Below are 24,450 nucleotides of genomic sequence, written 5' to 3'. Positions count from 1 at the left end.
CTTGGAAGAACACACACTAAGTTTCAGCCAGATCGGTCTATTTCTTTGTGTTTGGCATTCGTTTGAATCGAGGAAGTCGAGTGATTTTCAAAAAATGGACGAAAAAGAATTTCGTGTGTTGATTAAACACTACTTTATGAAAGGCAAAACGCCTCAGGAGACTAAAGAGAAGCTTGATAAACATTATGGTGACTCTACACCTTCAATTAGAACAGTTTATAAGTGGTTTCAAAATTTTCGGAGTGGCCATATGGGCACAAGTGACGCTGAACGTTCTGGACGCCCTGTTGAGGTTACTACTCCAGAAATCATTGATAAAATCCATGATATGGTGATGGATGACAGAAGAGTGAAGGTGCGTGAGATTGCTAGTGCTGTGGGCATCTCGAATGAACGGGTAAATAATATTTTGCATCAACATTTGGACATGACAAAGCTATCCGCAAGATGGGTGCCGCGATTGCTCACACTTTGACCAAAAACGAAATCGTGTGAAGTGTTGCAAGGACGGTTTGCAGCTGTTCCAGAAGAATCCGCAGGACTTTAAGCGTCGTTTCGTCACTGTGGATGAAACATGGATACATCACTACACTCCTGAAACCAAAGAACAATCTAAACAATGGGTTACCAAGGGGGAATCTGCGCCAAAAAAGGCGAAGACCGTTCCTTCGGCCGGAAAGATTATGGCGACTGTCTTTTGGGATTCGCAAGGAATAATCCTCATGGACTATCTGGAAAAGGGTAAAACTATTACAGTTGCATATTATTCATCGTTATTGGACCGTTTGAAAACCGAGCTGCAAGAAAAACGCCCACGATTGGCCCACAAAAAAGTCCTTTTCCATCACGACAACGCACCAGCTCACACCTCAGCAGTTGTGGTCGCAAAATTAATGGAAATAGGGTTCCAACTCGTTTCACATCCCCCCTATTCTCCAGACTTGGCTCCCTCGGACTACTATTTGTTCCCCAATATGAAGAAATGGCTGGCGGGAAAAAGATTTTATTCAAACGAGGAGGTGATTGCAGAAACGAATGGCTATTTTTCAGACTTGGACAAATCCTATTATTCGGAAGGGATCAACAAACTAGAGCAGCGTTGGACGAAGTGTATAAGCCTAAAAGGAGACTATGTTGAAAAATAAAAAAGGTTTACCCCCAAAAATTAAGTAGTTTTTATTTTTGCACGGACTTTTCAAACGACCCTCGTATTTCTGTTCTTTGCGCCAAAAATAACATTTTTTTGCAATCAGAGGACCACCCAAAGCGTGTATTTCTGGTGGAAAATCAATATTGAAAACCGATCACGAATAAGATAAAATTATAACTTTGATCTTAAATATCTCGACAAATATTAGGGATATCGAAACGGGGTCAAAGTCATTTTTTTATGTAGTTTTCATAATCATTGTTAAAAACCAGAGGTCCTTATGAAATCCTGATCAGTTTTTTTTGGCCGTAACTCCGTAAGAAATGAAGAAGATACAGCATCGGGGGGTGGAAAATTTGAAAACTAAACAAAAAAAAAGCATGTATTTTATTTAATGGGGTTTTTCCGGATTTCCGCTTTCCCTAAAAAGTTATTAGCGATTGGTGCGTTTTAAGTGGATCACCCTGTGTAAAGAAGGGAGAATTTATGTATTAGTTAAGAATATTTAGATTGACAGGCTGTTTATATTAGATAGTAAATATTTAAACTTATTTATTTATTTTATGCTCCCTCAAACTTATAACCATCCTCTCCTTTTTATAGGAAAATAAAGAAGTGGCTCCTTATTCATACAATATTCTGGAGTACGCTGCCCGTAATGATAAATTGGATAGAAAAGAAATGGTTACTGTATTGGTGTTCTAAGTTCTACTAAACTGTCACGACTTTATACCTGTCACAACATGCACACCCCCACCTCAAACACCTTTTACCACTTGGCCACCCAACTCTATCCTAAATATTCGCCCACCACCATTTTAAGACCCACAGTTTCCAAACCATTTAAGAGACCCACCGGCTGTTTATGAAACCTCCGCCTTTACACACTCGTATAACTTCTGCCATTGTTATATTTCTTTCTCCATCTCCTTCTATTAACTCCGCAGTTCTTTTATTCCATTGAATTACCGTCTCTGGTACCACTTATTACTTTATTAATGTACTTTATTAATGCTTATTTATTTTACTTGATGCTTCACTGTTATGAATCAATTATTTACTTAAGAAAAACGGTATAGTTCTTCAAGTTTTTACATGAATTAATTGAGCCCGGATTTAAATGAACCGTAGAAGTTTATTATTTTCAAGAAAATCTGAAAAACCTAGAATATTTTTCTAAGTTCATATTTTAATCCAAAGTAAGGTATAGATAGGAGACAGTTACGAAAGGCGGAACCAATCAGATAAATGTACGGAAATTACCTGGCAAGACTGTGATGACTTGATCCCTTAAACAGAATCCAAGTAAAAGAGACAGGTGGATAAGAAGAGCAACGACGTCCTCCAGAAGATGGAAGAGTAGAACTATGTTGAAGACGTCCTCCAGAAGATGATACTGGGTTACTGGAAGTCCGGCTGAACATAGCAGCTGTAGAAAGTACATCCAGCTTCTTCTGGTTTCTTGAGGTACCATGCGGTACACTGTCAGATTTACGCAGCTTATAAAAGAGTCCAATGGAGGGGCGATAACCAACTTAAATCTGTCGGTATCAGCATCTTATCGGTTAAAATCGTCCCTGAAACTGCTGAAAATTAAAACCCGACAAAGACATACGCATACATTTCAAAATATATAAATGATAAAAAAGAGAAAAAACATGCAAATTAGACATGCAGAAATGGACTAACCTGGTCTGCTCTACTTGGACTTGAAGTTCCGAAGGAGGATATTAATAGTGGCCATATTAATGTTTAATTAATTATAATTCCATTAATTTTTCTGAAATGACTAGTGCCATTTTTTTTCATGCAAGCAAAATAATTGGAATTATAATTATTATAGGCAGAGTTATTATTAGATCTGTGGCAGGAGTAGTGTGCCATCCCGAAGAATGGCAGTTAAAAAGAGTTAAGAATCATTAATATGGACCACATAATTAATTCCTCGCCCTACCTTATTTAGCTCTCGGCTGGGATATGCACCAAACACTTGCAGATACATATCCATCGATGTCTTCTACAGCTCGTCATCAGCACTGGACACTGGACACAGTTTAAAAGATTTTAAAGGGAAATGAAACTGTGACGTATTTACTGTTAATGACGGATTTTTTTTTTGAAAATAACCGGAGCATTTTATTACTTTATTTTTAAGCGCACAGGTTAAAAGTAATCACCTCCATCTTAATAAAGAGTAAGAACTACCGACAATAAGCACTCCCGGAGATTTTAACACTCCCGCACTCCCGGGGATTTCAACATTTCCGCACTCCGATCCCGAACTCCCGACAAGCACTCCCAGAGATTTTAATCCCGCACTCCGGGGAATTTTAACATTTCCGCGCGTCCTGTAACAATAAAAACAGAATTTTATTTAATTTAACAGATTAGACAGAAATAACAATATAGAAACAGAATTACGCTTAAGTTTGATAAGTGCTGTTCAATTTATGCATTTTTCCAATAAACTATTCTTGCATAGTGTTTGGTATTGATGGGTAATAAGAAAATTATGACGGAAAATTAAATTTCCAAATCACTTTTCTTAGGATTTCCTTTCCTGTAGAGGTTCCGCAATACTTTACCACTAACTTTACGCCTCAGGAAGTTCCGTCAATAAAACAGAAATATTTAAACTAAATTGGATTAATTTTGACGGATCTCTTTTTAATCTAATTGGTTAATTGGTTAATTCAAGTTCTTCTAGGGAACCTAAAAAGGTAGATTATTCCCTTTTATGAAACTTTGTTTGGGGGACTTTGGTTAGCTTAGGCTAATCCTAAGTTGTTAAAATTTTTTTTATTTAAACTTCACCCAGAAGTGAAGGGTGATACTTGACTTATTTGGTTAAAATTTTGAAGTAAGGCTCAAGTGGCAAAAGAATTGCCTTCAAATTCCCTAAAACGAGGCAGGGAAACTTCCTTAAGATGTTCAGCGAACGTGAACATATTGAAGCAGAGAATAGCCGTAACTACTTTAGGCCTTGAATAGTAATTAGGGATAATCAGGGATTTTGTAGAGAGATAAGTTGCTTTTTGCTACTGACTCTCGCCCTCCACCCTAGACGCCAGAGCCCTGTTAGCCATCCCGCCTTAATTCCAGAGAATCTTTTGAAGTTTTGTTTGTTTAGTCAAAGTTCGTGATCTTCGCAAATAGAAACAAAAAACAAACCAACGGGGGGATTCACACTCTGGAAATTGAAGTAGGCGAGATGTCCAGACCACACCGCGAGGAGGTAGGGTTGGCTTGAGGATTAAGTGAAGAGAGGAGGCTAAAATTGCCCCCTCTACCCAAAATCCCCCTTGTGGTCCACATGAGTGATCGTTTAACGCCTACATCTACGTCAGAATAAAATATATGGAATAGCCACTATATCCTAAAACCTGTTGAGAATCGGATCTCAGTTTAAACTACTTTTTTTTTTTTGTCGCTAATGAGGTCGAAGAACTGCCCACCTGTCTCTTTAGCCAGTTCAACCTAGTACAACTTGCACAGGTACTTCTGCCACCTGTGATACTTAATGTGATACTTCGCCTCTTAGAAGGTAATATTGGAAATCAGGTATTATGAAAATGAAGAGAAGACAGTTGCGTAGAACTGTCTTTAAAAAGTTCCCTTAAAAGATCTGTTGCGCCCAACCTTCCAATAATTTTCCTTCCCTTATCGCTAGTGAAATAGTCTAATGCGATTATGTTGGATTTTCCAAACTGAAAATATCCTTAAGAAAACTACAAAGAGAGAGACCAACACCAATTTCGAAAATCCACTTCTCCAGTCTCAGATAATTATTAGGGTTAGACTATGCTGTAGGGTGTCATTTCAAAGTAATGTGCAATAAAAATTTTGAAAATTATAGTAGATTAGATTAGATTACAATAGCGGGACGGGACCTATGCCCTACGGCACCGCAGCCAAAAGAGGTTTATTGTGCCAGCTCCCTTTGGATCTAGTAGATGAAACCTCCCCTATTAATAAGGTTAAGGGCTTTCCCTACTAGTTCTTTTTGTGCTACTATCTCCTTTGGGCTCAAAGATCAAAAGGTTTCATATGGCAACCGCTCGATTGCAAACGCAATCGAACAGCCAGTGAGAGAGGCCGTCTCCTCCTCATCCTGACCACAATCTGCACACAACGGTTCCGAGCTAATAAGCCCCCACCTTGTACAGATGACTATGATGCCCTATGTGTACTGGGTAAATGTATTGTTGGGGTGTAACTGTATATGTTGCTCATATTCATGTTGTTAGACTGGGGATACCCGCAGGGACGTCAAATTCCCTGAAGAAGTGGCTAATCCACTTCCCCCAACGGAGAAAGTTAGTGCCCTAAAAATCCCTATTGTTCTGGACCCAGCCAAATCCCGGTACACTAAATTTTATTCCAAAAATATCCCTTGAAATCCACTCATTCACAAACTACTCTTACTTTAATTACTTAAACCGTCGATTACCTTCAGTGAAAATAGTGAAAAAATTTTGAATTCTAAGTAATTTTCCGGAAATATCAATCTATTGCAATGTTTCCTTTTACGAGAAATTGGAGGAAGTAATTTCCTTAATTAGGTCTATGTTTAAAACTAATAAATTAGTTGGGTTTGTCTTCAAGTAATATATTGAACGAGATGTTGTGGTCAAAGTGACTAGCCCTACAGGTCCCTTTAATAAGTAAAAGGGTTGGGTAGAAACAAGGGGCATGATGATGACGTTCATCATCATTATTATATGCGAACTAGGTCGCTTGGAGGCCGTGGTGGGTGAGAGAGAGAGAGAGAGGAGTAGAAGGTTCTGAAATGAAGCTTGTCGTAGTTCATAGAGTTGGTCAAGGGAAAGGGCAGCCCCAGCTAACCTCCTAATTTCCATTGTACAGGACGGAATAGTGAATACTAATTCCTAGGCTACTAGCATCGACAACATAGCGGCAACAACATCATCCACTAGTAGCTAGCTAGCTGGGGGCGGCCGCTGCAATTTACAACACAACATAGATACGGGCACATACTGCACACTAGTTACTATAGTCATATAAACCTGCAATAGTGGCTCCAGAGCTCTGTGTCCAGGAGTTGGAACAACCAAGTTAGTAGGGGGCTAAAGGGGAGCCACTACTAGTTCCAATTCCGTTCGTCCATTCCCCAATCTACCCTACTACATGCAAACCAACTCTACTGATTATACTTCTAATTGAAATTTCACCTTGTTCTTATCATTAATATAGTACTTGTTTCCAAAAATTATACATTCCATACAGGGTGGTCCATAATAAAATGAACTGGAACAAGTACAAAAAAAATTGGGCTATAGCTCATGAAATCGGGCTGATTCTACCTCAATCCATGTTGAAATCATGATCTTCCCGATTGTTTTTAAAGATATCTCGAACTTACGCAATAGTAACATACTCTCTAGGCTGCATACTTAAATTTTCAACCAAATTCAGCAAAAAATTCCCCCCAAAAAACATAATTATCTACGAGTTTTTTCATTAACACCAATATTTATTGGTATTTGTACATTTGTTTACAAATTTTTTAATTTTATTCTCACTTAGGCTTTATTTAGGCGCTACGGTTAGAGGCTAGACCCGCAAAGCTAAGGTGTATTGCGGTACTAGGCTATATTCCCCGGTCTATACCTTTAATGGTTAATATGAGAAATTTACAGTAAAGTATGTTTGCTAGTAGCCATGGTAGTGGAGCGGTTAGAAGCTAGACCCGCAAAGCTAAGATGTATTGCGGTACTAGGCTATATTCCCCGGTCTATACCTTTAATGGTTAATATGAGAAATTTGCAGTTAAGTATGTTTGCTAGTCGCCACGATAGCCGAGCGGTTAGAGGCTAGACCCGCAAAGCTAAGATGTATTGCGGTACTAGGCTATATTCCCCGGTCTATACCTTTAATGGTTAATATGAGAAATTTGCAGTAAAATATGTTTGCTAGTCGCCATGGTAGTGGAGCGGTTAGAAGCTAGACCCGCAAAGCTAAGATGTATTGCGGTACTACGCTATATTCCCCGGTCTATACTTTTAATGGTTAATATGAGAAATTTGCAGTAAAGTATGTTTGCTAGTCGCCACGGTAGTCGAGCGGTTAGAGGCTAGACCCGCAAAGCTAAGATGTATTGCGGTACTAGCCTATATTCCCTGGTCCACATCTTTAATGGTTAACATGAGTTTATTGATTTATTTATAGATTAATTTTTAAGGTATCTCCAAGGCCTTTGCTTTTTAATTAAATTTATTAAAACTAAACCAATGGTTATATTATTCTTCCAAACAATGGACCAAACATAAAAGGTTCACTGAAAGAACATGCAACTGGTAATGAAATCAATTTAAATTGTCCATCTAATAAATAATATCTTGCCGCTTTATTTCATTGGTACATCAATGATAAATTGGTTTGTATAAATGAATTTTTCTTGTTTTCTGCTGTTAGTTTTACCTATTGTTCACGTATCTATTTTTGCTGTTTTATTGAATTATTACTATTATTATTATTTTTTATTCAAGTAATTAAAATGTTTTGTTCGGTGGTTTTATAGTGGAATAAGATAAATAATATATGTGTAAAAAGGAAGGTGTAATAATTTTTTATTACACTAATAAAGGCAGTTTAACCGTGCAAGCACATACAAACACGAGTTAAATTTATTACACCTGAAAGTGAAATTGTTTTGGTACAAGTTTACAAGGAAGGTGATCTTTCGGGGGCAGTAGGGGGAGATGGTGTTCCTTCAGGATGTTATATCCTCTTACCACTTGTACACACCAACCAAGGTATCACTGGAGTAGTTTCCCAGGGAGTATACCAAGTCACTGTGTTGGCAAACTGATGGGACACGCACGCGTTTACAGGACTTCCTACTTCTTCTTCTCCTCCCCCTCCTGCTCAGTGGTATGGCAGTAGAACAACACGTGACTTGCCTTTTTTAGCAGAAGAAGAAGAAGAAGAAGAAGGCGCGGCAAAGAGAACGACGGATGGTCTCTTTGTTCGAACGACCTTACTGGGGCTCGACCTCAATTTTCTCACAAAGTGAGAAGTCACACGGCTTGTTGGTAGGTTGTACACACAAGTTTCCTGGATGATACGAGGAGGTGGGTCCAGAGTGCCGCTGCTAGGAAAAACTAGCGGAGGAGAATTGAAACAAATGCACATAACCCATGGGTTTGCTTCTACCAATCTTTTTCCTTTTTGGCATTAGTGATGGGTTTCTTTTTTTTAGGCTTCCTGTTGTTTACCTTAGTTTCCTTTATTCTCTTGCTATTCTTGGAGGTAGTGGATGGCTTCCCTCAACTGGATTAGTGTGTTTTGTGTACATATATATATATGTCTTGGTTAAAACACATTAGGGACATAATTCTGCAGAGTTAAGAGACAGAAAGCGCATTTTCTATGAAGATAAAGAATATACTTCCAAATTCTACTTCCTCACGTTCACGCACTAACTTTTAGGAAACTACGCGCACACGTAATATTCTCTCTCTTTCTCTCTCTCATCTCATGCACTAATACACTCACGAATAGCCAAACCACAATGCATGTAACATGAGATAGCCTTAAACTTAATGCCATACACACGACAACATTTTACCTCTACGTGGTTACTATGCAGAGGGATATGTGGGTGGTACCTGTATGTTGGTTTGGTTACACTATCCTGGTTTTGTTGAGGGTAGATGTTAAACCTCTCCCCGCCCTCCTCCCGTGACACACGAATTGAGAGAATCCAGAGAATGGCATAGGGAAATGGTAAGGCTCCGCGGCTGGAATCATTAATCATTTATTTTTGTATTGTAACAAAACGTAACCCCCCCCCCCCAATGTGCGCCCATGTAGGACTTCCTCATCATTTATTTGTATTTGAAAAATATCTGAATATATATTTTTTATTTGTATAACATGTAATATTTACCGGAACCTGGGCAGATAAATAAAACAAAAAAAAAATCTAGACAGGTGGAACATCTTTCTCGGATATTATTACCTTGATTGCTTAATTAGAACAACGTTGCTCGTATTTATATTTATTTATTTTGACTTTAGGTCCCATAATATCCGGTTACGTTTTAATTAATATTTTTAGCCATTCAGAGATGATGTTTATCCCACAGGAAATATAATACATTTTGGTGGTGTTGAGTTTTGTGTTAGTTACATTTGTTACAACCAATAATATTATTGAACTGAATTCATTTTTGTCCTGAAAAACTATTAAAATTGTGCCTAAAATTTATTTGAACCCACAGAAATGCCACGTTTACTCTCCGGTGGGGCTCCTGTCCAACCTGTCAGCTACAACAGCAATCCTCTTCCTTGTACAGATCTGGGTGCGCTACCTTGGGCACTTTATAGAAAAACGACTCTCGTGGAACCCCACACACTAGACTGCTTTACAGGACTACTTGGACGACGCTCCAAATTGCCAATTGAATTCAAACGTTTAATACCACAATACTATCCTCAAACTTATGTGGTCTTACAAGACTAGAGTTGTGGGGGTTCAGCCAAACCTACAAACATACGGACTTTACAGGCCATTTCAATCAAAACTCCTGCCGACAGATAGCTGGACGCTCCTTTCTACGGTGACAAACCTCACTCTTCACAACGACCTCAACGCACTTCGTACACCAACCCACGAAGACTAAATATCAAAAGTTCCATACAGCTCTCTCTACTAGCTCTAATCCTCTTATACTGTCTCTAGCCTCCTGTGACATCCCTAACAATACTCCTCGACGACTGAATCGCCAGTGGCCCCGCGACTTCCTAGTAGGCTGAAGACCTAAACGTCATTATTCTCCTAGCTCTCCTCTCTCCCACTCATATTCTCCTCCTCACATTCCCCTCTTAATAAATTAATAAATAAAAAATAATAAAAAAATTTGTACGTTTAATAACAAAAAATTCATTCGCACAAAAACTTCATCATTTTCGTTAAAGAACGCCATAACAAAGATTTCCCGTTTGAAATGTGGCACGATCGCGATACTTCCTTTCTCAATTTGGTAAGAGAATTCGAAAATAATACTGGTCCCTTTCGGAGCTTTTTTTTTTTTTTTTTGTAATATCAACTTTGATCAAGTGTTCTGAGCTTTAATAACGAGATTATCAGGCATGTCTATCCGGTAGTGGCAACGTAGAAGTGGTTCATACTACCGAGCTAAAAGACAAGAGATGTCCTTCCGCCTAGGCTATGATTGATCGTCTTATAAGTGACAAGAATGTTCAACTCAACAGATAAATTAGTTGTCAAAATAAGATAGCTTATCCATAGAAGGGATTAATTTGGATCCTGGGTAGAAATCCAGCTGTTGGACGTAGATTTCTTCTTCTTAGAAGCTCTGGGAGTCCAATAAGATGTTGACGCGCCTAAAAACTTAACGAATAAAAAAACTAAGAAACGAAACCTTATCACCGATTTCTGCTTAGATCACTGAGTCAGGCTCGAGAACTTTTGCTGAGCTTAGAAAAGACACACCAGGATTACAGAGTGCACAGTAAGCTTTAGTTCTTAGAAAGCTTCCTGTACAGTCCTAAGCTATTCAATTTCCTGTTATGGATAAAGCTTCTGGGATCAAAGTGCCTACAGCTTTGTTGCGAACAGCTTAGAGCCGAAGCTCATAAATAATGTTTGCTATAATCAGCAATATTTTGTTGCTTTGTCTTCCCTGATGAGAGAGAGCCCTGCTTCAATAAACTACATCAACTGGAACTAGACTAACAATGGATAAAAGAAAAAAACTAAAATTCATGTTACCCAATTCCTTTCATTTCACTTCATTCAACTAAATCCAATTCATCCGAGAGATGAACAATCAAAGGAAGTAACAAAGAGGCTAAGGGCCGAATTCCAGTCAATGAACCCCCATTGCTGGACATGGTGGACACCAAATCACCTTCTTTAGGGAAATATTTTTAGTTAGTTCCACGCGTCCCATTCCACTTCCTGGGAATCCTTTACCCAATAACACATTGCGTATCCTGTTCTGTTTAATTACTTATAATTCCTGCGTCTTCTTGTTCACAATTCTGAAGAAATTTTCCAGTAAATTTATTTAAGTTATAATTTTTTTTATTTATTTTTATTTTTTGAGGTGATTAAACATAACATTGTGACCAAAATAGTTATACTCGTTCCCCCTTGTTACCGGCTAGGGGTGAGAGGGGGGACGGTATCCTTACGGGCGCCAGATAGCCGGAGCTATCAGAGAAGATAGCCCTAACCAGCCCCAAACAAAATATACCCTTAAGGGCGCCTCTGGAGGGATCGCTCAATCCGGAGAGGAGCAGGCGACAGGAAGCGAAATAAGATCCTCTAGTGTGCTCTACTCGTACAAAAGAATAACTTTATTTAATAGAACACACAACTTAAAATAATAGAAAATTTTGGTGCAAACCAAAATGATGTAAAAGGAAAAGGTATACAACAAATTAATTATTTAAATAATGGATAAGAGAGAAAACTCTATACAAAATCGTAATAATAAGAATAAGAGTTTCGTAACTTACGGTTAATCGAAGCACTGGCCCGGCCGAAAGAACCGCACGGAATGAATTTCTTATTCATTAGCGGTAAACAACACGCCTGTCTGGCAGTCCAAGGGTCACTACCATTTTTCGGTTACACCCTATTACTAGTAATGTTTTAAGCCACTCCCAAAATCAAGTCCCACCAGGCTGTGGTAACAATTCAACTCCTTACAGAATCATAGATACTTTAACGTTTTAGGTAAAAGCTTTTTTTCCGGATATCCTCTGGATTGGAAACGCCTCAATAAGGAAACAGATCTCAGTCTCGGTAGGTCACCCCAGAGCTTAAAGCTGTCAGAATTTAGCCAGCCATTACGTTTTTACGATTGTAAGCCAATTCTATTTTTTTTTTAAAAAAAAAAAATAAACACTTAAAAATTTGTAAGATAAAAATAACTTTTTAAAAAAATATATATAAAATTAAATTAAGACGAGAATTATAAAAAAAGTAATTACACCTACTCGCCCCCCCCCCCAAAGGGTAATTTCATTTCAAGAAAACTGCTGCAAGCTGAAAGTATTATAATTAAGAGTTATATCTCCTAATTAAATTATGAAAGATTCCTGAAATCCACGTTCCATTTTAAATGCATATCCACTGTACGTAAAAGGATATAAAACTTGAACGATAGCGTTTTACATTCTAGCTTTAAGAAGTACTTAACTGTACTTTAACAGAAGTTTTTAAGGAAAAAGCACTCAAATAAACAAACATATTCACGTTTATACATGTCTGTACACGCACTTATGAATATAAATTCTAAATACTTGTGGGCTGCTAGAAGTATTAAGAGTTTAGCTTAAGACTTTTTTTTTTGTTGAAAAGATATGAAAACTCAGTCTTGTGAGTTTCCCTGTACCGTCCTAGGGTTGGTTAAGAAAGCATCCCGTTCCTCCACCAACCACCCCTAATGGGTATTGTCTGGAATTTTCTTAACTTTTGGTATGAAAACTTTTCTGGTATAAAATACCAACTTTATTGTATTTGATTTACAGTCTTAAGTTATTTATTGTTTATTTATTATGATTTCCACTTCCTCTTCCGGTACTAAGAGGAAGTATTGCGATCTTTTCAGCTTTTAGATATCAAGTTTTCACCGGATATACTAGTTTTAAGCCTCGGGAAGGAGTGCGGAGATTAAAATTATTTAAAAATCAAAACTCCAATGAACCAAAAAGACCTAACCAATAAGCATCCAGATTCAACAGCAATAACAGTGGGTGTGCTAAGCTTGTTAAAGTCTGTTACTAATGAATTGTGGCCGATCTATTGATCAAATCAATAAAAGCTCTATAAATGAGTGTTTAATATGTCTGGACGTGCTTTAATCAAATAATAGATGTAAATTTGTGTATGGAGAGCCACTCTAAACCACTGCAAACTAAAGTGACCCTAAAGCGGACGACAGCCACTGCAGTTCATCAACTCGTATATGGTCCAATAATGATGAATGTACAATAGTTAAATGTAATAGTTTCATTGGAAGTTAAATCGATAAAGTTGTGATGTAATTACTTTTGTCAGTTCGGCGGGCCCCATTCTAGGTTCTACCTGCGCGCGGAAAAGACAATAACTTCCTCTTTTAAAGCAATTTTAGTTTTGCTTCTTTTTTAGAAGCTGTGGAAAAAGTGCCTGAATGTTGAACATCCACGCGGATTGAAGACATCAATTCTTAGTTTAAGTATACTCATTCAACTAAGACAAGGTACGATTGAAATGTTTGGCAAGGTATTCACCAGTATTTTGGCAAGGCAACAAGGAAAATGTTATGCAGAAAAAAATGGCGAAATATTCTCTGAACAAGAGAGTGGTATACGTCAGAATAGAATAACTCAAGAACAAGTTCTATTTTACTACAGAACAACCTGGATTAACCAGGCTGACCTCCGGCTATACCCAGCCCGGAAAACTGAAATCCCGGTTAAACCGAATACACAGTATTACATAGTACATTCGTACGTTTAGCACCAGTTTTCTTAACGGATTCCATTGCGTAAGTGAAATAAACATTCGACGGAAAGGGGCAAACGAAAGATGTTTCCTGTAGGACGGTACTGATTAAGACTGAAGACTAGCTTGAGATTAGGCTGCTCTCTCTGGGAAGATTAAAATAATGCAGGTTAATTATCCATAAAAATATTACATATAACTGTGAAGTTGAAAATCAACCATTTACGACACTTCTTTTGTAAGACCGTGGTATATCTCAAGAAATTCAGTACTAATTGCACCATATTTTAGGTTTTCACACATATTGCATACATACATACATAATGACCCTTCAAGAAAATCAGGTATAAAAGAGTTGCTGCCACGCCTACAATTATCTTACATTGGAAGACAAAATTTTTCCAGTCGCCACCGAAAATTAACTTTTGTTTCGGCGCCGATCCGAGGTGTTCTTATGATGACTCAACATGATCCCAGTTAATCAGAATCCCCGGTTAATCGAGGTTGTACTGTATACAAGTAGATCTAGTTTTCTTTGTTCCAGAAATTAAGATTCTAGCTGGAATTTGTCGATTAGAATAGTAAACTAAACCGCTCTGATTTCCCTAAAATTTTTGCGGATTAACTCAGAAGTATTTTCCAACTAACAAAAAAGGGGCCCTTCAGGCGATCGTTGTCCAGAAGAAAAACTGCCACAGGAAAATCCTACGACTTTTCCACTTCTAATACAAGCGCTTTGTCAAGCAATTACTCAATTCATTGCAACGCTCCGTTAGGATCAATGAATCTTTTTACTGACTTGGAATACAAGAACAAAACAAGAACCAAAAAGGAAGTTTCCGATTCTCGAAAATACCGTTTTTACCCCTTTTTTTGGCACCGATTCTCTCGAAATCTTAGTTTTCTGTGACGTAGCAAAAAAAATTACCCTTATAAACGAAGATTTGGGAATTTTCATCTTTTATAGAAAAAGAGGAAAAAAAAAATTGTCAAAGTTGGGTGTTTTTAAAAGTGACGTTTTTTCATGCACTTATTGGATGATTAACCCTTATACAGCTGTCCTACCGGAAACAGTTTTAATAATTGCATTAAGTGAATGTCGACTTGGTCGATGAGGAAGTACAGATTTATTTGATCTGAAAAATCTACGCTTCCTATAAAAATTACAACTCCCGAAAAAATATTAAATCATCGATTCTTCCTAAAGCTGAAAGTAGCAATTAAAATATGTGATTAACTAATGCATCATATTTGAGCACGTACATCTACTTAATAAATACAATATAATTGTATGGTCAGGGATATCGAATACAAATCGATACACTAACCAAACTAATAGTATGGTCTAACAGTGTATAATTAGCATGATTATTACTGTTGATTATTCATATAAGTTGTTGATTGTATCTAAATACGGAAGTTGTAGACGTGCGTGTGTGTGTGTGTACGAGTATGTGTGTACATATAGCCGCTTGAGTAGCAGATATCCGACGGAATTACCAACAGTTATGCTGCAGAAATAGCAGGGATTTCGCCAGTCCTGGCGCATAGAGAGGGGCATTCCCAATAGTGGTGGTAATACTCACGAGTGCTCTTTGAGTACAAAGAGGAAGTGGTTTTGGCTGGGCGCGTGAAAGAGGGAGAGAGGCGCTAAAATGGTGTGCGTGTGCGTGTGTTTGTGTTTGGGAAGAGATCCGGTTTGTGGAAACCAGATCCTTAATTGTCGTAACATGCTTTAGCCGAGGATTGTACGTGAGTGGCGGTGGTGGGGGAGGGGCCACACTGTACAGGACATTATATGTACGTGACTTCAATATGGATTTGCCTTTAGCGATGTTGACGTCAAGGGAATGGTGTGGCGAAGTGAGGATGGAGCAAAGGCTAGCTAGGGAGAGAGTTCTGGTGTTCATCCCTTTAACTAGGGATAACAACTGCCACCAGTATCCTGTTGCGTTTTATAATTTGTAAACCCATGGTGGTTTGACATTGTTACAATCTTTTATTTTTTTTCCTCACAAAAAAATAAAATAAAAGATAAATATTAAAGAAAAAGTTAATCAGAGATGTGGAGCATTGAAGCTGCTACACGGTCCATACGAAGAGCCAAAAAATAAAAAGAAGGAAATATGATCTTTTTATGAAATATGATTTTATTTAAACGTTTTCGGTATGGTCAGGACCGGATTTTCCTATAGGCTAACTAGGCTTCAGCCTAGGGCCTCAAGATCAAGAGTGGCCTACATTCAAATTGTTAGCAAAATTAAAATTACACTATTCCAAAAAACAGTGAACACTAAAACTTTGAACCGAAAATAAGGAGAAATTCTACGCATATGACTAATAAACAAACATAAAAATATATTGGTTAAGATCAACGCGAAAGGGTGAAAGGGCCTCATAAGTGGAATAGCCTAGGACCTCTTTTCATCTAAATCCGGCCCTGGGTATGGATGTGACTACCTTTATCAGTGGCTTTGACATGATACTGGCGTTTTGCTGAGACAAAAAAGATATAATAAAATAAAAGTTTGGCCGATTTGATGAACTTTTAAACATAAAAAGAAAAAAAAAACCTTTAAAGACGATGCAACAGAAAAAATAACTAATTCCGTTCACTGAGTTCTGAAAATATACAGGAGAATTGGCCCTTTAATATTTACTTAAGGAAGCCCTAACCCATTCATTACTGCTCTGCCAAAATTATTTTTAAATTCGGGCTAAGATTTACAGAGTAATTTAGCAATTTTTGGAGGCGGCCTTACATATATTTTAGGGGCTAACTCCTCTCCCATTTGATGAACAGCGTTGGAACCCCTAAAACACCAATCTACATGAAATTCCAAATCGAATGGTACCTCATTCCTAAAAATCCATCCGCGCGTTTAGGCTCTACGTTGATTACAAAAGAAAAAGTAACAAGTATTATTTGTTCATTTGTGCTAAAATCAGCGCATTGCCACTAAAAGTAACAAGAAAGTGGTATATGTACGTCCGAATAGAATAACTCAAGAACAAGTTCTATTTTACTGAATAAGTAGATCTAGTTTTCTTTGTTCCAGAAATTAAGATTCTAGCTGGAATTCGTCGATTAGAATAGTAAACTAAACCGCCTCTGATTTCCCTATAATTTTTGCGATTAACTCGGAAGTGTTTTCCAACTAACAAAAATGGGCCTTTCAGGGCGATCATTGTCCAGAAGAAAACTGCCACAGGAAAATCCAGATGTTTTTCTAAGACTTCTACTTCTAATACAAGCGCTTCGTCAAGCAATTACTCAATTCATTGCAACTTTGTTAGGATCAATGGGTAACAATGATAGAAATGAATGGTAAATACAAACGAGTGAAGAAGTTACCTCAGTGGTAACACTCCCAAAACATTAGACTAATCTCTTCACTAGGAGAGGAGATCACGAGGCCACTGTCTCTTTTAAGACGTCTTGTCCGGGTTATCAGGAAGAGTTCTTGAAGTTAGATTTTTGAGCTAGAGGATTTATATGAGGTTGCAGGTTGAAATGAAGTTTCTTGTATCGTTTTTTCAGCGACTTGTGTGACAAAAGGAATGTTAAGGGGTCAGTGTGTATACTCCAGGTTAAAGACATAAAATGGAGCGTTTACAAATAGTTCGAAGTATTTTAGATTGAAGAGATTAGACTCCTTTCGGAGATTGGAGCGTTTGGTTGAACCCTACAGCTCTATTCCATACGCCCAGATGGGAAGAATGATTGAAATTTCGATTTATTGAAATGGCCCTTCCGATTAGCTGAACAGAAATTTTGTCGATTTCTAGTCACGCTGTCCACCCGCTCAATATTTTTTCGATTTAGGGGACTTTAAAAAGCTTATTTCCGGCGACAACTCAATAGAGGAACAACCTTTAATTTCATTCCGGTCGCAGTTCTAGACTTTAGAATAGTAATGGTAAATATAAAAATCTATTTTCTATTTTCATCTACGAGGGTCGTTTGAAAAGTCCGTGCAAAGTCAGAGAGATAGCACTACTGGCGCGTATCGAGGTTATGTTTAGTTAGTAGCATCTCTTGGAAGAACACACACCAAGTTTCAGCCAGATCGGTCTATTTCTTTGTGTTTGGCATTCGTTTGAATCGAGGAAGTCGAGTGATTTTCAAAAAATGGACGAAAAAGAATTTCGTGTGTTGATTAAACACTACTTTATGAAAGGCAAAACGCCTGAGGAGACTAAAGAGAAGCTTGATAAACATTATGGTGACTCTGCACCTTCGATTAGAACAGTTTATAAGTGGTTTCAAAATTTTCGGAGTGGCCATATGGGCACAAGTGACGCTGAACGTTCTGGACGCCCTGTTGAGGTTACTACTCCAGAAATCATTGATAAAATCCATGATATGGTGATGGATGACAGAAGAGTGAAGGTGCGTGAGATTGCTAGTGCTGTGGGCATCTCGAATGAACGGGTACATAATATTTTGCATCAACATTTGGACATGACAAAGCTATCCGCAAGATGGGTGCCGCGATTGCTCACGCTTGACCAAAAACGAAATCGTGTGAAGTGTTGCAAGGACGGTTTGCAGCTGTTCCAGAAGAATCCGCAAAGACTTTAAGCGTCGTTTCGTCACTTTGGATGAAACATGGATACATCACTACACTCCTGAGACCAAAGAACAATCTAAACAATGGGTTACCAAGGGGGAATCTGCGCCAAAAAAGGCGAAGACCGTTCCTTCGGCCGGAAAGATTATGGCGACTGTCTTTTGGGATTCGCAAGGAATAATCCTCATCGACTATCTGGAAAAGGGTAAAACTATTACAGGTGCATATTATTCATCGTTATTGGACCGTTTGAAAACCGAGCTGCAAGAAAAACGCCCACGATTAGCCCACAAAAAAGTCCTTTTCCATCACGACAACGCACCAGCTCACACCCCAGCAGTTGTGGTCGCAAAATTAATGGAAATAGGGTTCCAACTCGTTTCGCATCCCCCCTATTTTCCATCTTGGCTCCCTCGGACTACTATTTGTTCCCCAATATGAAGAATGGCTGGCGGGAAAAAGATTTTATTCAAACGAAGAGGTGATTGCAGAAACGAATGGCTATTCTTCAGACTTGGACAAATCCTATAATTTGGAAGGGATCAACAAACTAGAGCAGCGTTGGACGAAGTGTATAAGCCTAAAAGGAGACTATGTTGAAAAATAAAAGAGGTTTACCCCAAAAAATTAAGTAGTTTTTATTTTTGCACGGACTTTTCAAACGACCCTCGTATTTCAAACTGTAAAGGAAAGAAAACAAAACGCTGGGAAATTTTTTAACCCAATCAACTGTCATGATAAAAGAAAACATTGGTTATACCAAAATTTTTAATATAGAGACATCGCGAGACAACAATGGTTGATGTAACGGCGATTTCGCTACAAAACCATTGTTGAAAGATCTCTAAATACCTGTACATCAATCAACTTGTAAGGCAGAATTACTATCTGTGTCAGATGTCATCTCCCGTATTGACAAGATAATTGGACTTACTTTCCAAACAATCCAAATATTTCTTGTCATAATTTTATTAGAGAGGTAAATATCAAAGTTGTACCAAAGTCTATAAACAAATTTTTTGATCAAAATCTTATTTCAGAAGATGTTATAGAAAAGCTAAAAAAATAAATTTATGTTCAATTGATTCAACTTCCGGTGTCAAGCGAGTTTCCTCAAATTTCCGTTAAATTTTCTACACAAACTGTCGGAAACCGTACCTTAACTTTAACCCGAGGAAATTCGCTTTAACTTTCTAGAAAGAAAATATCTCCAACAGAAGTAGTTTCAAACAGGTGTAAGTTGCACCTGAAGGCAACATAAATGTGAAAATCTCTACCTCTGGTGATGGTTGAAAGTCCGAAGCCGGTCAGAGATATGCGTCCTACGACCGGATACGAGTATAATCAAAGATAATTGGTCCAGCACTGTGGACTTAACCACAATAAATTTCAAAAAATAACAGGCCTAAATGTTGTTTTATTTAAACTTCAAAAAATATTATTGAAACCGTATTTCCAATATAAAATGGTTTCAAACTTTGGAAAAAAAGAAATATAAGGCACTTCCGATTTATTCTATTTCCTTCTTTTTTTTAATCTATTCGCTATTCACAGTCTACAAAAAGAATAAAATGTACGAGGTGTGTTCAAAAAGTAACGGGAATTTTCGTTTTTTGAAAAAAATATTTATTTATTCATCTACATTAATATTGTCGCCTTCAAAGTAGTCCCCTTCGCATACAATACACTTGTGCCAGCGCTTTTTCCAATCCTCGAAACACTTCTGAAACTCGATCTTTGTGATAGCTTTCAGCTCTTTCAGCGATTCGCTTTTAATGTCATCTATGCTTGTAAAACGACGGCCTTTTAATGTTCTCTTTATGTTTGGAAATAGAAAAAAGTCACATGGAGCCATGTCTGGCGAATATGGAGGCTGGGGCATCGTTAAAGTTTTGTTTTTGGCCAAAAATTCACGAATAAGCAATGAAGTGTGAGCAGGTGCATTATCGTGGTGCAAAATCCATGAATTGTTTTGCCACAAATCCGGGCGTTTTTTTCGGATTGTTTCACGCAAACGGCGTTGAACTTGTAGGTAGTACTCCTTATTGATTGTTTGACCTTGTGGCAAGAATTCATGATGCACTATGCCATTAAAATCGAAGAACACAGTGAGCATAACCTTCACATTCGACCGCACTTGTCGAGCCTTTTTCGGTCTTGGCGATCCAGAATGCCTCCACTGGGACGATTGAGCCTTAGTTTCGACATCATATCCGTAAACCCATGTTTCGTCACCTGTTATAACACGTTTCAGTAGATCCGCATCGTTGTCGACTTCATTGAGTGACTCTTGAGCAACTTCCATTCTCCGCTGTTTTTGTTCGAAATTCAACAATTTTGGAACAAATTTTGCTGCCACACGTTTCATACCCAAAACATCCGAAAAAATTTCATGGCATGAGCCAATTGATATGGCAACATCATCAGCGACTTCTCTGATTGTGATTCGGCGATCGTTCATAACCATTTCTTTCACTTTTTTCACGTTTTCATCGGTTGTTGATGTGCTTGGACGTCCAGGTCGTTCGTCATCTTCAACGTTTTCGCGGCCATCTTGGAAACGCTTATACCACTCGTAAATCCTTGTTTTAGACATAGCAGACTCACCATATGCCTTTATTAACATTTCACACACTTTATTACACTTTATTTCATTTTTTACGCAAAATTTAATACAAATTCTTTGATCCATTTTTTTTAACAAACAAAAATCGCCAAGCTCGAAAAACACGTCTAACCTTAACGGCTGCCACTTAAGAAGTAAACAATGAATATTACTGAAAATTTTATCTTACTTCAGGGGCATGTGTACCAACATAATAAAAAAAAAATTTTTACAATCAGACTCTCCAAACCCGCGAAATTTAAAAATTCCCGTTACTTTTTGAACACACCTCAAAGTGAATATGATACAAAAAGACTTCATGACAGGATCAGCTTGAGGAGAGAAGCTGCCCAACCGGCAACACTCTCGCTGGAGTTTCTTACACTACTGAAGCTGGTCACGAGGCCAACAGCGTTTCAATCGTCGTGGAGGACAATCTAGAATCGTTTTGGAGGCAAGATTTCGAACAAGAGGATTGGTACAGAGTGGAAGAGAGTCAAAGAATTTTATATATTTAGATTTAGATTCAGTCAGTTACGTATGAGATTTTGTGGTCGTTATGGAGGGTGGAGTTAAAGACATAAAAGTGGAGAATTCGTAATCTGACAGAGTATTTTTGATTGGAAGGACTGGATCTTTTGTGAATTGGGAAGTTTGGCTGAACCCCACAGTTCAAGTCTGTAAGTCCAGATCGGTACACTGTTGTTCCAGTGGCAGCTTAGATTGTCTGCCAATTAGTCGCAGTAGTAATTTGTTTCGTCGGTTTGAGTACAAATCTTTTCAGTTTAGTGTGCGGATTCCACGTCAGTCTTTTGTCGATGTACATCCCAAGGTAGTTGATTTCTTTCTAAATTTGAAATTTTACTTAGAAAATATTTTTTAACATTTTTCAGATGGTGTGCATTACACTGCATATTTTATAGAGCCTTTACCGTTCCGCCCAGAAGCTTGTGTCAGTACATCATCTAGAAGCCGGAAGTGCACTGAAAAAAAAAAAAGCTTCAAGCGCCAATGAGCGCAGATGTGATGCGGAAAAAAGTAATATTTCGATCCATTTTTGTGGTTCGAAATAATTTAGACCAGAAACTGAATTGACCTTATCCTTTGGTAGCTTCTAGGCTCTTATCAAGTTCGAACTGATATGCTGAACATCTACACAGACACACAAATACACACACACACACTGATAAATTTGTAAAAAAACACGATTTCTTGTTCAGCCCAATCTTCTTACTTATCGGAAACCACTAAACGTGTATTTCCCGGTGTATTTTCAAACTCTAAAAATTGTTCACGATCACCATATTTCCTCTTACGAGTGGAGAGAATAAGTAAAAAGGGAGAGTGAAAGAGAGAGAGACAGTAAAAAAATAATATAAAGAGAAAGAGAGTTTATAAATTTAAATTCTTCCTACAGAGGCAATATTCCAGGATTTAAATTTTCATCTTCTCTCAGCATCATAGGCAACTTCATTAATCACTAGGAATATAGAATTTAAACAAGAATAATACACACTAACTTCGAGCCCGTCCAACAGCAAATCGTTGATATAACTTGGACGAAGGCGAGTAGCAGGCATAGCTTACGCTACATTAAGCGTATTAGCACGCTAGATAAAACACAAGGCTAAAACCCCTGAAATCGAATCTAATATCGCTTTACGTCATTGCATTAAGTCCGCGTCTTTTAACAATAAGCTAATTTGCAATCTCAATATTATTTCAATGGAATAACATTTTCTGTTTGTAAAAAAATTATATTATATTATTCTCTTATTTCTTTTTTACTTCCTCTTTTCAACCTACAATAACCAAAAAAGAATTTGGTGTGAACCACTCCCACGAATAAATCATTGACTTCCGGTTAACCAATTTGGCCTAAAATTTGGTTATGGCGTCTTTTGGCAGTCAATGAAAATAGTAGAGAGGATTTGGGGGTTCTGGCGCACCTAAAATACAAAATGGCGGCCATCCCCTCCCCTCCCACCCCCCTCCCCTAACCCTACCAATCATCGATTTCGACGAGGGTTTAAGCCACGCCCCCTACCCCCACCCCACCTTATTGACCAATCATCGAACTCGACGAGGGCTTTAGGCCACGCCCCTTCCCCCACTCCACCCTTTTAATCGACCAATCAGCGAATTCGATGACACCCCTTTTACCCCCACTCCTTCCCCCACCCTTATTAATTGACCAATCAGCGAATTCGACGACACCTCATTACCCCCACCCTAGCGCTACTCCTATTACATGACACCTACCTTTACCCCCACCACCTCTAGGTCGTCGTATTCGTTGGCCTCTTAAGCTCCTCCTACAAGATGGCGGCTCTCCTAACAGCTGTAGTACACAAGATGGCCGACCTCGTACCAGCTGATGACCACAAGATGGCGGACCTCATACCTCCACCCCCCTCGCCCATTGATAGACAGGAGGGGATTTTTTTTTTTAATTATTTTTACTTACTTGGGATTCGATCCTACAACCTTCGTACTGATAGACACGTCATCTGCACCAGTCGGCCACAGTGGTAGTCTCGCTTACTCTAGTTTTGAATGTTCTCTTATGTTTTAACTTGGAATTATTTTTTAAAAAATCTAACCCCCCTCACCAAGAATTTTTTTTTTTTTATTTAAATTACCCCCCACTATCACAAAAATATTGAAAAATAAAAATGGATAACCTCACTTTAGGTAATAGAAAAATTATTTACTTACCCCCTCCACCTGGACTGCTTCCGTTGCTGATGACGCGACCTACACTCACTGAAAACTAAACCCGAACTGACACTTGGACTGCGATACTAGCATTAACCCCCCACCACAATTACGTCACACTCTAACTAGCCAATAGAATTGCATCTTTTTTTCCAAATGATTACCTCTCTGGACAGGTCTCTGTAGCAAGCCACCCCCTTTCCCTTCCACATCTTTTATCATACCTGTTAATTTATATATATGCCAACATAGCTGAACATGCTCCAACAAGTCTGGACATGTAGCCAGCTGCCTCTTTCGCTTTAACCGTTTTATTATTTCCGTTTACCAACTATACAAACCTGTATGAACATATCGTTATAGTCTCAATAGGATGACACGTATGATTAGCTGAACATGCTCCAACAAGTCTGGACATGTAGCCAGCTGCCTCTTTCGCTTTAACCGTTTTTTAGTTAGCCAATAGAATTGCGTGCTTGTCTTCCCTCTCTCTCTTGCAAGTGTCTCTCTCTCTATAAGGTGAATCATACCTCCCACCTTTGATGCAGGACTCAACCTGTCCGTTAACTTCATATATGTTTCTTAGAAAAAACAATATTTTTAAAACTGAACTTTGCCCTTATTAGCTTTTATTGCTTTATAAATAATAAAACTTTGAATGTTTTGGAGACTTAAAAACTTACTTTTTAAAAAATGTTAACACGCTTGCACAACATGTTTGAACAGGCAAGTAAAAATAATGATGACTCATACCATTGTCATATCCTCAACGAGCACAAACATGCTCCAACAAGTCTGGACATGTAGCCAGCTGCCTCTTTCGCTTTAACCGTTTTTTTTTTTTTTGTTATTATGAAGTTAAAAGTAAATTGAACTTTGAACTTATTAATAAAATATAAATAAGTTTTAATTAACTTTT

At 38.1% G+C, this 24,450-nt stretch overlaps 1 protein-coding gene across 4 annotated transcripts in view; it reads right to left on the bottom strand.

The window, feature by feature from the left end:
• LOC141454021 (uncharacterized) overlaps positions 1-24,450 on the bottom strand; it is a 301,530-nt gene that overhangs the window by 155,890 nt on the left and 121,190 nt on the right. For 3 of the 4 annotated variants that reach the window (XM_074127764.1, XM_074127767.1, XM_074127766.1), the window contains exon 4: positions 2,414-3,498. In XM_074127764.1, the coding sequence (XP_073983865.1) occupies positions 3,324-3,498 (175 nt within the window). In that variant the 3' untranslated portion in view covers positions 2,414-3,323. The remainder of the gene's footprint in view (positions 1-2,413; positions 3,499-24,450) is intronic. The other variant, XM_074127765.1, reaches the window with a different exon arrangement.

Source organism: Rhodnius prolixus, unplaced genomic scaffold (assembly GCF_049639745.1).
Source record: "Rhodnius prolixus isolate KJV_2025 unplaced genomic scaffold, Rpr scaffold_9, whole genome shotgun sequence".
In the NCBI taxonomy this organism is placed as follows: domain Eukaryota; kingdom Metazoa; phylum Arthropoda; class Insecta; order Hemiptera; family Reduviidae; genus Rhodnius; species Rhodnius prolixus.
The sequence above is the reverse complement of the archived record's forward strand: the minus strand, read 5'-3'. Positions and strand labels throughout refer to the sequence as shown.